The sequence below is a fragment of the Dama dama genome, chromosome 18, assembly GCF_033118175.1.
Source record: "Dama dama isolate Ldn47 chromosome 18, ASM3311817v1, whole genome shotgun sequence".
Taxonomy (NCBI): domain Eukaryota; kingdom Metazoa; phylum Chordata; class Mammalia; order Artiodactyla; family Cervidae; genus Dama; species Dama dama.
In genome coordinates this window covers 44,964,039-44,977,574 of record NC_083698.1, presented here as the reverse complement: position 1 = coordinate 44,977,574, position 13,536 = coordinate 44,964,039, and the positions used below count along the sequence as shown (strand labels likewise).

Here is a 13,536-nt window from a genome sequence, read left to right as displayed (position 1 = left end):
ATACCATGATGTAGATTGTCAACTATTATAAAGCACTGATATTTTAATGTATACTAGTTTCAGATGATATCCACTTGTATAACTCAAGTTACCAAAAGAATTTTCTGTTTGAAAGGGTTGGTGTGAAGGGTTAGAGGAAGGTCAGTACTCCAGTTATGAACAGTTTGTTTTCTAAAGATTCATTTAAAAGAAATAACTATTGCATATAACTCTTGAGTACTCCTGTGGTGATATGTATTTAGAGTTCCAAATGACGTCTGAAATAGATCTCTTAAAATAACAGAAATGAGGTTTCTTCCACCAGCTCTTCCAAACCGCCTTGCCTAAGATAAGTGGAAACTTCCCCAGCTCTTCTAAGACATTTGCTGTTGGGGCATTAGGGGCTTTGATGTACAAAGGAAGAAATAGAAGAAAAGTCTGCAGCAAAGAGGAGGAACTGAATATAGAAATCTCAGTTGGCATATTTAATTGCTGTTGTCTTCTAGCTCAGGTGAATTGAAGGTTTCTGACTTGGTGTCAGTTAAGAACTAGTACCCAAGCCTCCGTTTTAGCAGGTCCCTTTCAGATGAAGAAACCTGGGCAAGGTACTGTATGACAGAGTATCTACTAGCCCAGTGCTCTTCCCATTGCTTATCCCTGTCCATCCTTGTTCTTAGGGGCAGCTCTTTAAGTTCGGTTGTTCCATTGGGTATTTGAACTTCTCTTTAAAAACTGAAGCTCTTTGGCTTTTCTTTTCTTTTTTTTTTTTTTCATTTTTCTAAATAAAGTTTGAAAATGTACATGCATTTTTAAAGTTGAGAATCAGTTCAGAACTTGAACCTTTTTTCAAAAAATAACTCCATAAACAAAAAGTTAAATCCCAAGACACATATTCTTTGGCATTGGTAAAACCTTAAACAGAATGGTCAGAGAATGAGTAGTTTGTGTTAATACATGCACTCATTACCTAAAGGATAATACCTGCTCTCTCTTCATATAAGAGAGTCAAAATAAGTTTTTAGAAGCAAGGAAAGGAATTTATATAGACTTTTTGTCTAGTCAGGTTTCCTTGTGTAAAATTTTTTTAAAGTAATATTTCCTCTAATTCTATAGAATCCAGTAACATTAATAGAAAAATTCACATAAACTTTAAATTGTCTAAATTTCACAACTTGTGATGGTGAAGCTATATGGGAAGAACACCTTAAAGAAATTGGTCCTAAATGACAGAATATGACATTAGGTGGTACTGTTTTTTTGTGAATTCCTCATTCTTGTGTTTGAGATGTACCTAAAATCAGGTGACAGGTCTGAAACTATTTTCTCTGTATTTTACCCAGATCTCCTTACCCTCCGTCTGTCTGTCTCCGTGTCTTTTACTCCCTTTTTCTCTTCTACTCCTTGTGTTTCTTCTCTGTTGAAATTCACTTATTAATTTCACATTGTTTTATAAGGTTTTCATTATTGTTTTAGTTATACTTGGTTTACAGTTAGTTCAGTGAAAAAATTCAGAGCCCTTGAGTGTTTTGAGTTCAAGTGTAATAATAAAAAGACAAGAGAATTACTTTAAAATAAATTGCATATGTCTCCATCTTGATTACTGACATACAGCAGGGGAGTTAGACTGAGATTTAAAAAGAAAGTTGCATTTCTAAATGTGGATTTGTTAAAGATGTAGGTCCTTGAAGTTTAATTTTGTATCTTAAAATGTTGAAAATGGGGCTTCCCTGGTGGCTCAGTGGTAAAGAATCTGCCTGCCACAATGCAGGAGACGTGGGTTCAAGACCTGGATCAGGAAGATCCCCTGGAGAAGGAAATGGCAACCTACTCCAGTATTATTGCCTGGGAAATCCCATGGACAGAAAAACCTGTTGGGCTGCTGTTCATGGGTCAAGCATGACTTAGTGAATAAACAACAGCAACTGTTCCTCATTTAGATAAGAGGTCAGTTTGAGACTCTTGGTATTGGGAAGTATATAACAGATCTGTATGAATAATTCACATAAACCTATTAAACTTGATTTTGATTTTCTAATCACTTCTGAAAATTCTGTTTAAATTTAAAAACCCCATACTTTCTAATTACTTCCTTTTGACTGGTATGAAATTAAAAGAATGGTTATTAAACTTTATCTGCTACCTTCTACCATAAAAGTGATTGAGTATGTTACATAAGAAGACAGACACTAGTTAACTAAGTCCTGCCTGGGAAAAAGAAATGCAAATGAGATTGATAACAGAGTAATAAATTAATGTAAATTTTAAATTATGTGTCCCTTGAAAGAAATAGTCTAGTTGTTAGAAGTCTGTGTTTACATTGGTCTGACTTTTTAGATAATCATTCTGCCAAAAAATGATCCAGTGATAAATCTTAGCTCCCAGTCAGTTCATAGTTTTGCTTATGGCACTAAAGTACCAGCCAGGGTCAGAGGACTGCCAGTGCCTCAACTCTTAAATTAGAGGGAGTATTTTACACTTTTTTTTAAATCACTAATATCTGTTGATTTTAAGCGCCCCATTACATGACTTGCACTGTGACATGTGACAACATGTATTGAAATTTATTAATGATGAGTCGAGTCATAGAATCTAGTAATTTGGGGCAAATGTCTGGGCCTCATTGCTTGTGCTACTGGCATCTGGGCAATAAATTAAAGATGTAGATGAGAGTTTACTCAAGTAACCTTGTCTATTGATAGCCATTTTTTTCTACCTCTCATTCCCTTTATTCCCCCAACCTAAACCACAATCACCGATAACAGTACAAATTCAGGAACTTTGAATGAAATCCCCTCTTTCTACACTTATTCCTTGGGCTTCCCTCTTTGAGGTGGGTGGGTCTTTTAAAAGAAAAAAAGTGGGATGTAACTTCATGTAGGCCTTATTCTTAGCCCATTATTTACTGTGTTATAAACAGCGTTAGATGGTTTATTCATCAGTGTGGCCCATGGGAAAATAACTTCTTTCCACTTCCAAATTACCTGACTTTTTTCTATTTTCTTCTTTAGATTGTGGAAGGCATGAAGCAAAAAAAATGGAGTATTGAAAATGTTTCCTTCGGTTCTGGTGGAGCCTTGCTACAGAAGTTAACAAGAGATCTCTTGAATTGTTCCTTCAAATGTAGTTATGTTGTAACCAATGGCCTTGGGGTATGTCCTACAACTTCTGCTCTTGTGTTGTTGCTATCTTCTTTATGTGTAGGCCTAGAATATGCCTAGAATGTATGTATTGAATGCAGTAGTCGAAGGATAATATGGTCCTAAACTGTTACTGTATTGTACCCCTGACAATACTCAGAAACAGGGGAAAAATAAGAGATAGTAGGTGATAATTTGACTTCAGAAAAGAAGAAAGATTTAGAAAAAAGAGGAAAAGTGAGAGATAATTTGAGAGAGATGATGCAGGTCAATTCATTTCTACTACTTTAGTATATACCTTTGAATCAAGAAGTTGAGCAAATTTGAGTGAGAATGTCAGCTCACCTGGGCTTCCCAGGTGGTGCTAGTGGTAAAGAACCTGTCTGCCAATACAGAAGATACAAGAGACTCGGGTTTGATCCCTGGGTCGGGGAGATCCCCTGGAGGAGGGCATGGCAACCCACTGCAGTATTCTTGCCTGGAGAATCCCCATGGACAGAGGAGCCTGGCAGACTACAGTCCGTGGGGTCACAAAGAGTCAGACATGACTGAAGCGACTTTGCATGCACACACAATCACATCAGCTCACCTAGCCATCATGCATTAAAGATAAGCAAATATGTAAACACTGTCAATGTTTTAGGAAGGTGAACTATGAGGTTCGAGTTGTGACACTAGAATCATTTTCTGGTAGTCTTAGAAGGGGGAACCCAAGATGCAGGCAGCTTAACAACCAACTCCCTAGTAGCTCTTCACAAGCTCTTGGGAGTCACTGTATCAAAGGGTGTGTTCAGTTCAGTTGCTAAGTCGTGTCTGACTCTTTGCGACCCCATGGACTTCAGTACACCAGGCTTCCCTGTCCATCACCAACTCCCAGAGCTTACTCAAACTCATGTCCATCGAGTCAGTGATGCCATCTCATCCTCTGTTGTCCCCTTCTCCCCCGCCTTCAGTCTTTCCAGCATCAGGGTCTTTTCCAGTGAATCAGTTCTTCGCATCAGGTGGCCAAAGTTTTGGAGTTTCAGCTTCAACATCAGTCCTTCCAATGATATTCAGGACTGATTTCCTCTAGGATGGACTGATTGGATCTCCGTGCTGTCCAAGGGACTCTCAAGAGTCTTCTCCAACACCACAGTTCAAAAGCATCAATTCTTCAGCGTTCAGCTTTCTTTATAGTTCAACTCTTACAACCATACATGACTACTGGAAAAACCATAGCTTTGACTAGACAGACCTTTGTTGGCAAAGTAATGTGTCTGCTTTTTAATATGCTGCCTAGGTTGGTCATAACTTTTCTTCCAAGGAGTAAACGTCTTTTAATTTCATGGCTGCAGTCACCATCTGCAGTGATTTTGGAGCCCAAAAAAATAAAGTCTGTCACTGTTTCCATTGTTTCCCCATCTATTTGCCATGAAGTGATGGGACCAGATGCCATGATCTTAGTTTTCTGAATGTTGAGCTTTAAGCCAACTTTTTCACTCTCCTCCTTCACTTTGATCAAGAGGCTCTTTAGTTCTTCTTCACTTTCTGCCATAAGGGTGGTGTCATCTGCATATCTGAGGTTATTGATATTTCTCCCAGCAATCTTGATTCCAGCTTGTGCTTCCTCCAGCCCAGCATTTCTCATGATGTACTGTGCATATAAGTTAAATAAGCAGGCTGACAGTATGCAGCCTTGACCTACTCCTTTCCCAATTTGGAACCCAGTCTGTTGTTCCATGTCCAGTTCTAACTGTTGCTTCTTGACTGCATACAGGTTTCTCAGGAGGCAGGTCAGGTGTTCTGGTATTCCCATCTCTTGAAGAATTTTCCACAGTTTGTTGTGATCCACACAAAGGCTTTGGCATAGTCAATAAAGCAGAAGTAGATATTTTTCTGGAACTCTCTTGCTTTTTCGATGATGTGTGTAGGGGATCCTAAAGACACATGGGTTGGTTCCCTACCTTAGTTCACCTCCATCATTCTTTGGCGAGTTCTAGGTTTGCTTCTTCCACTTCTTCAGTTGCCTTCTACCTTTCTGATCCTAAAGCACTGTGCTCTAGGTCTCTAGGTTCTCAAGGTTGTCTTTGCTTCTTATGGTAACAAGATATCACTAACAGAATAAAAAGTAACAAAAGGGAAAATTATGAAGTGGGCAAGCCTTTACTGTAGTAATATCCTACTACCCTTGCCACAGATTATAGAGTTGACATGGATTTATTTTTCAGTAACATGCATGTGCTATACTTAAGTCAGTTTAAGAGCAATGCATAATAGAAAAGGGGATACTTTAAGGGTCACATTGTTGACCTCAGAGACTTACTACAGATGGAGTTGTTAGTATTCTGCACTAGTAAGAAAGGATTTCAAAGACTTGGATTTGGTTCATACCTTTTTCCTGACAGAGGACTCTCTCCTCCACAACAGGCTAGAGTTATATTTCTTAAGAGCTAGATGCAGCTTGGCTTAGTTACACCTGCAAAGTACCTTTAAATTTATATAAATTTGATATATACTTTTTTTAATGTGAGTTGAGTGAACATTTCTGATGATTAGTCTTCTATTTCTCTAACTTTAATTTGGATTCCAGATTAACGTCTTCAAGGATCCAGTGGCTGATCCCAACAAAAGGTCCAAAAAGGGCCGATTATCTTTACATAGGACACCAGCAGGAAATTTTGTTACACTTGAGGAAGGAAAAGGAGACCTTGAAGAATATGGTCATGTATGTATCTATGCTGATTGGGGTTTGTTTTGTTTTTTAAACAGTAATAAGTTCACTTTTCAAATTAAGAAAGGAGGCTCTTGTGTTTAAAATTATTTTCAGAAAAGTTCTTTTCTTGGAGGACAAGGGTTTTATTGTAAAATGTTTACAATTGCTGACCTAGCCTACCAAAATAAGATGAAAAATAAGAAATGGCTAGATAATAAATATGAGACCTTTATATTGAGTGAAATATTTTATAAGGAAAAAAAATGCTGTTCCATATAGTTACCAGAAGAGAGTGATTGATGAGCTTCAATAAGTGTGTGTACTTGATCTTACTCCTATTGCCAGTTAGCAGTGAATCATTTCTGAACAGGAATGGTTAGGAATACTTAAAGGATGCTGGTCTTAGACTATTCATAGCTGTTTATGTTACAGTAAAACCGTGGTAATTTTAGTAGATAAAAGAAGGGCTTTCCAAATTCCAAAATGTTGTTAAAGATGATTCCATTTTTTCAAAACAATAGAATCCAGTTCAGATGGTTTTCTTTAGTCTCATTTAATTCTCACCGCAACATCTATGGGCTAAAAATGCAAATTATATCATCTTAATACTGTAAGATATAAAAACAGTGAGGCTTGACTCAGATTATAACTAATAAATGAACCAAGTTTTCTGATTTAAGTCAACCAAGCTAGAAATATTCATAGTATGCTTAGTCTGTATGCTCATTGACTTAGAAAATTACACTTATATTCAACTTCTCGTTTTTATTAGTAAGCCACTGGATTGAACAAGAAAATACTCCTTTTTAGAAGGGAACTACTCATAATTGATAAAAATTATAAAAATTTTATTTTTATTGATTATATAAAATTGATTATATTTTTTAACTTTTGAATATTATACTACATATATTCTGCTTATGCTACTTTTATATTAAGATTTTAAGCCATAATTATTACAGTAAGAGTTTTCTGTTATCTTTAATGAGAAATATGGACAAGTTCCTAAAACTTTTAGAATTAGATTTGTTTATATATAGCCTATTACACAGCCTTCATTTAACTCTTCTACTACCGAGACTTTGCTGTATTAGTTTACCCCAGATGGACAAAAATTACTTTAGACATGGTCATAACTGTGACTAAAACAAGGCATCGGTTTTAATAGTATGTGGATGATACTCTAGAACGTTTGAGTCAGTAAGCCATTTATAATCATCTAGACATTTTGATTTAATAGGAACTACCCTTCCTCAATAGATTATGAATTTAACTTTGAAAATTTAAATATAAAGAAAATGCCACAGCAAGAGCAGTGTGATTGGAAACAACACAGGGATAGGTAAGATTGTTTCAAGATGGTGGAGTAGGAAGACCATGAACTCAACTCCTCTTATGGGCATGCCAAAATTATAACTATTTACAGAACAAATATTGATGAGAAAGAGCAGAATCTACCAGGAAAGATCTACAACTAAAGCCTAAAGAAGGAACTATGACAAGACAAGAGGGGCAGAATCACCATATAGTCAAGACCCATATCCCCAGGTGGGCAACCCATAGGAGAATATTTACAGAGGTTCTTCCAAAGAAAGAAGGGGTCTGAGCCCCACCTCAGCCTCTCCAACCTGGGGGGCCTTGCATTCCAGAGAGCCCCAAAAGAATCACATTCAAAGAGGACGACGCCAAGACACACAGTAATTAAAATGGCAAAAATTAAAGAGAATATTAAAAGCAGTGCAGGAAAAGGAACAACTTACATACATGGGAACTGTCATAAGGTTGTAATCTGACTTTTCAGCAGAAATTCTGCTGGTGAGATGGATGGTACAATGTATTTAAAGTGATGACAGAGTAAAACCTACAACCAAGAATATTCTTACCTGATAAGACTTTCACTTAGATTTGATGAAGAGATCAAAAGGTGAACTGAACTTCTAAGCAGGGGAGAAAAATGCTGTAACTAGAAACATAATAATTACAAAAGGAAAAACCTTGTCAGTAAAGGCAAATGTATATTAAAGGTAGCAAATCAACTGTGTTTACTGAGGAAGTTTAGAAGACAGTAAAGTCATCTACATCTGCAGTAAGCAGTTCAGTGATACACAAAATGAGATGTAAAATACGTCAAAAGCAGTGATGAACCTAAATGTAAGACATGATTCCATGAAACTCCTAGAAAAGAACATGTAAAACACTCCTCAATGTAAATCATAGAAATGTTTTCTTAGATCAGTCTCCTAAGGCAAAATCAATAAAAGCAAAAATATACAAATGCAATCTAATCAAAAGCTTTTGTACAGCAAAGGAAACCTACCAAAACAAAAAGACAACCTACAGAATGGGAAAGTATTTGCAAATATGACCAACAATATCCAAAATACCCAAGGAGCTCATATAACTTAATATCAAAAAGCAGTCAAAAAATGGGCAGAAGAACTGAATAGACATTTTTTCCAAAGAAGTTATACAGATGGCTAACAACCATGTGAAAAGATGCTCAACATCGCTGACTGTTAGAGAAATGCACACCAGAACCACAAAAAGGTATCACCTCACACCTGTCAGAGTAACAGCTGTCATCCAAAAGTCTACACATAACAACTGTTGGACAGGATTTGGAGAAAAGAGAACCCTCATACACTGTTGGTGGGAATGTTAACAGATACAGCCACTATGGAGATACCTCCAAAAACTTAAAATAGAACTATGATATGATTTAGCAATTCCATTTCTGGGTATATATCCAAAGAAAATGAAAACACTTACTTGAAATGTGCATGAAATAATAAACCCACACATGAAATAATCGCACCATTATTTACAATAATCCAAAATATGGAAGCAGCCTAAGTGTCCGTCAACAAATGAATGGGTAAAGAAAATGTGGCGTGTGCACACACACAATGAAATATTACTCAGCAGTTAAAAGTGAAATTTTGTCACGTGAAACAACATCAATGGACCTGGAGGGTATCATGCTATGTGAAATAAGTCGGAGAAAGACAAATACTGAATGTTATTACTTGTACATGGAATCTAAAAAATAAATGAATGTAATGAAACAGAAGCAGTGTCACAGATACAGACAACAAATTAGTGTTTGTGGGGAAAGGGAAGCAGGGAGGGGTGAGGCAGGGGGTAGGAGGTACAAACTTACATGTACAAAATAAATGAGGTGCAAAGACATACTGTACAGCACAGGGAATATAGCCAATATTTCATAATAATTTTAAATGTTTATAATCTAAAATAGTAAATCATTACATTATATACCTGAAACTAATATTGTAAGTCAACTATATTTCAATAGAAAAAGGATAAAAAGGAAACAACATAGTGACAGAAATACTAGATAATGTTATATGCTCACCTTCAGATGAGATGAAAAACTCTGGCACAGTAGATTACTTCTATGGATTTTTCAAGAAAAAACTAGAGGCAGATAATTCCTTACTAAGACAGGAATGCTTTGCCAGACCCAAAGGGAATTTAGTCCTAATTCTCTTAATTTGTCTTTGTTATTCTTGCGTAAATCAAATGGATTGCATGTTATCAGTGACTTCTGGAATACACACAGTCTTTAAAATCAGTGACTATGTATTAATCAAGAAATCAATATTTACTAATATTTCTGTTTGGGTTTGGTTTCTTGTTTTTAGGGTTGACTTTTGTTTGTTTAAGGCAAAAACTTCTGATTAGTAAGTTTAGTAAATTCCAGGTTGATAAGTTTAATCGGTGTTGAGTCTCTTGGCTTAGGAACAGGGACGGTCTGGCAGGCTTTCCTTGCTGATCTGTCCGTCATGATTATCAGCGATTGCCATAGTGCTTCTGGGCAGCCAAAGCAGTAAGCATCTACTAGATTTGTTTTGCCGTTAAGGAAGACTGTTTTAAGAATGTAATACTTGAATCATTCCTTTTCAGAAAGTTAAACATGTCTACATTCCATTTTAGATCCGGGTCTTGCCTCCTCTGCCTGCTCCGTCAGCATCCTTTGTATATAAAATCATTTCATAATTTGAACATTATCAGCATCTCTGTATTTGACTATTCAGTCTAATCCATCTAATCATTACTGAAAAATTTTGTTTGATAGCCTAACATAACCATTAAATTTCAATATTGTTATATTTGTGCAGGATCTTCTTCACACTGTCTTCAAGAATGGGAAGGTGACAAAAAGCTATTCTTTTGATGAAGTAAGAAAAAATGCACAGCTGAATATCGAACTGGAAGCAGCACCTCATTAGGATTTGTTTTATGACTGGGTGTGTGTGTGTGTGCCTGCGTATGCGTGTGTGTGTGTTTACGTGCATGCACACACGTGTACCCCTGTGTGTGTGAGTATGTAATACATAATGTTTATTGTACAGATGTGTGGGGGTTGTGTTTTATGATACATTACAGCCAAATTATTTGTTGGTTTATGGACATACTGCCCTTTTCATTTTTTCTTTTTTCCAGTGTTTAGGTGATCTTAAATTAGGAAATGCTCTTAACCATGTAAAAGATAATTGCTGAAGCAAGCTTTTTAGGGCCCTTTGCCAATAGATAGTAATTCAATCTGGTATTGATCTTTTCACAACCAAACAAGAAACTTTTATATATAACTGAAGATCACATAAAAACAGATTTGCATAAAATTATCATGATTGCTTTATGTTTATATTTAACTTGTATTTTTGTACAAACAGATTGTGTAAGATATATTTAAAGTTTCAGTGATTTAACAGTCTTTCCAACTTTTCATGATTTTTATGAGCACAGACTTTCAAGAAAATACTTGAAAATACATTGCCTTTTGTCCATTAATCAGCAAATAAAACATGGCCTTAACAAAGTTGTTTGTGTTATTGTACAGTTTGAAATTATGTCAGGACATACCCAACAGAATTACTAAACCTCACTGCCCCTTGTAGACTATGTATTAATCATTCTACATTAAAGAAAATAATGGTTCTTACTGGAATGTCTAGGCACTGTACAGTGATTATACAAGTTGGTCATTGTATCGTACCAGTGAAATGCCAAATTGACAGGCCTGTACTGCAGTTTTATATGTCAGATATCGCCTGTGGCTCTGCACCTCAAGATTTTAAGGCGATTTTTAGAGAGAATTTCTGCTTACACTATAGAATATATACATAAATGTAAAATATTGACAAATACGGAAGTAGTTATTTTAAAGTAATTACACTTCTGAATTTATTTTTCCTATTCTATAGTTGCTATGACTGAAATGAATTAGTGGAATGGGTAGTGAGTGTACTTATTTTAGATGTTTTGATTGTTGTATTTTTCATTAAGTTTTTCAAAGATTAAATCAGATATTCAATTTTATGGACATCACTTACTAATTTTAAACTGAATCACTCAATAAATAATGCTCAAGCAAGTACTTGAAGATAAATTATCCCAATTTAAATGAAGATAAATTATCCCAAAGGAAAAATAAGATGACATGAGTTTGAAAAGAAGAATCTGAACCCACAGTGGTAATTTGGCTGAATTCGAAGTGTTCAACATTGACATGTTCTAGAGTGATTAAACTGCTCGATTCTGAGTCAGTCATCACACCTGACTAGAGACCAGGGTTTTGTAGATTCCTTTCTGTTATAAGACTGTGACTAGCAGGCCAAATTCAGACTATTTTTTTGTGAATGCATATTGTCTATGACTGCTTTCTCTCAACAACAGTAGAAGTTGAATCATTGCAATAGTGATCCTACAGCCCACAAAGCCTGAAATGTTTATTATCCGGCCCTTTATAGAAAAGTATGTTAACCCCTGTTGCAAGAAAAAGAGTGTGCCTTGATATGTAGAGTTTTTCTCTTTTGTCTTCTCTTTTTTCATTTAAGAGTCTGATATTAGAAGACTATTTAGAAAAGCTTTAACAATACGAAGTTAAAGTAAAGTTTTACAAATTGAAAAGCCATATATTATTTGTCCTAAACAGTTACATGAGAAGGTATTTTATCACTAGAGTAATCTAATTAGAGATGAGTTATCTTTATTAAGCATCTTTTATAGGTATTATTAAAAAGAAGATGGGTTTTAGAGATGATTCTAACCACTTGTCTAATGAGAACAGTAGCCATCAGCCACACTCCTAGGAAAAGTTCACCCTGTAATCCCATCCCTGGTAGGAAATAACTTTAAAGTGATTATTGTTTTTTTAAATGTATCCAAGTGAAGAGTGATAGTAAGAAAAACACATCGTTCTTGATAAATTGTGCTAAGGGGCTTATAGCAAAGGGAAGGAAACTTACCAATAACAACTTTGATAACCACTCATAATTCTGATTTTATTAAACATTGGAATTACACTATAGACAGTCTTTGTACACTGAATTTCAGCAATTGCAGAGTATCTAGAGGGGTTTTATTTTAGTACTTTTCACTGAATGCTAAATTCTGTACATTTGTATATGGTCAATGATTGGGGGGATGGAATGATTAATTGTGTTAGTTTTCAACCACTTGGAATTGATTAATCCCAAATCTCCATCACGTAAGCACTTAGTATTTTGGCCATCTCCATTCTGAGAAGCACCTGGCTAACTTGGATACCAAGTAGAGCTCTATTGTGTCACCCATAAATCAGCCTAATCTTTCAGACAAAAGCAAATAGCATGTATGAGTTTGCTCTAAATCATTAGATTTGCAGGTAGCAATTAATCCCCCTCAATTCATAATATCATGAAGTATTTGTATTTTAAATAGAAGATAGGAGTTCTGCAATAAGACTCTTTATTCGTACTCTATACTTAAAATGGTTTTAATGATTATCCCTTATTTCTTTTCTTGAAATAAATTGTTATGAAAATTTTATAAGGAAATCCATCTTGGAAAACTAGAAAGAGAAAACGGCAAGGTAATTATTGTTCTGTTTGCCATAATTTAGAATTCAAACTTAAACAAGTATTTTGTAGTTTTACATTCCTTTTTAACCCATTCAGTGGAGAATGTCAGCTTTTCTCCCAAGTTGTATGTTAAATCAATCTAATATGTATTCAGCATCAAAGATAAACATGTAATAAACATGGAAATAAAGTTTAGCTCTATTAGTGAAATGTTAAATTTGACTGTGTGCTTCAAATAATGGCATTTCCAGGGTTATCTTTTTTAGTTATTCTTCCAGTTCAAAGAATTAAGAGAATGAAAGAGGGAGAAATTTCTAGGATGATTCTTACTTTCAATCTTGTGTAGCATATGGCAGTGCATTTTAGTAAAGACACTGGAGGGAAATCAGATTGGGGACCAAAGAGCACAATTCATCAGATAAGATTTGAGATGCCTGCTCAGACATTTAAATGTGGGTTTTAGGTAGTTGGAGAGACAGATTTGGACATGAATGTGATGTATAGATGGTCAATGGAGACATAAGCGGATATGTCTCTAGGCAGAGTGTAGAGTATAGCAAAAACAAACCACAGGCTATAGGCCAAATCCAGCCCACCATCTGTTTTCTAAATAAAGTTTTATTGGAACACAACTACATCAATTAATTATTGTTCATGGCTGTTTTCATTCCACAATGGCAGAGTTGATTAGTTGTGACAGACTTTATGCCCTGCAAAACCTAAAATATGGGCCCTTAAAACAAAAAATGCATGAATCTCCGCTATAAAGAAAAGAGGGCTTAGGGCAAAAGCATAAGTATTCTCAATAGTTAAGTGGCAGATAAGCCAGCAAAGGAGACTGACAAGCAGTAGCTAAAGAGGTTAA

General features: G+C 35.5%; 1 protein-coding gene across 1 annotated transcript in view; it reads left to right on the top strand.

The window, feature by feature from the left end:
• Window positions 1-12,888, top strand: part of NAMPT (nicotinamide phosphoribosyltransferase) — a 38,165-nt gene extending 25,277 nt beyond the window's left edge. Inside the window, exons 9-11 of the mRNA XM_061165230.1 lie at window positions 2,988-3,128; window positions 5,686-5,820; window positions 9,948-12,888. Of these exons, the coding sequence (XP_061021213.1) occupies window positions 2,988-3,128; window positions 5,686-5,820; window positions 9,948-10,058 (387 nt within the window). The 3' untranslated portion in view covers window positions 10,059-12,888. The remainder of the gene's footprint in view (window positions 1-2,987; window positions 3,129-5,685; window positions 5,821-9,947) is intronic.
• Window positions 12,889-13,536: the final 648 nt, after the last annotated feature.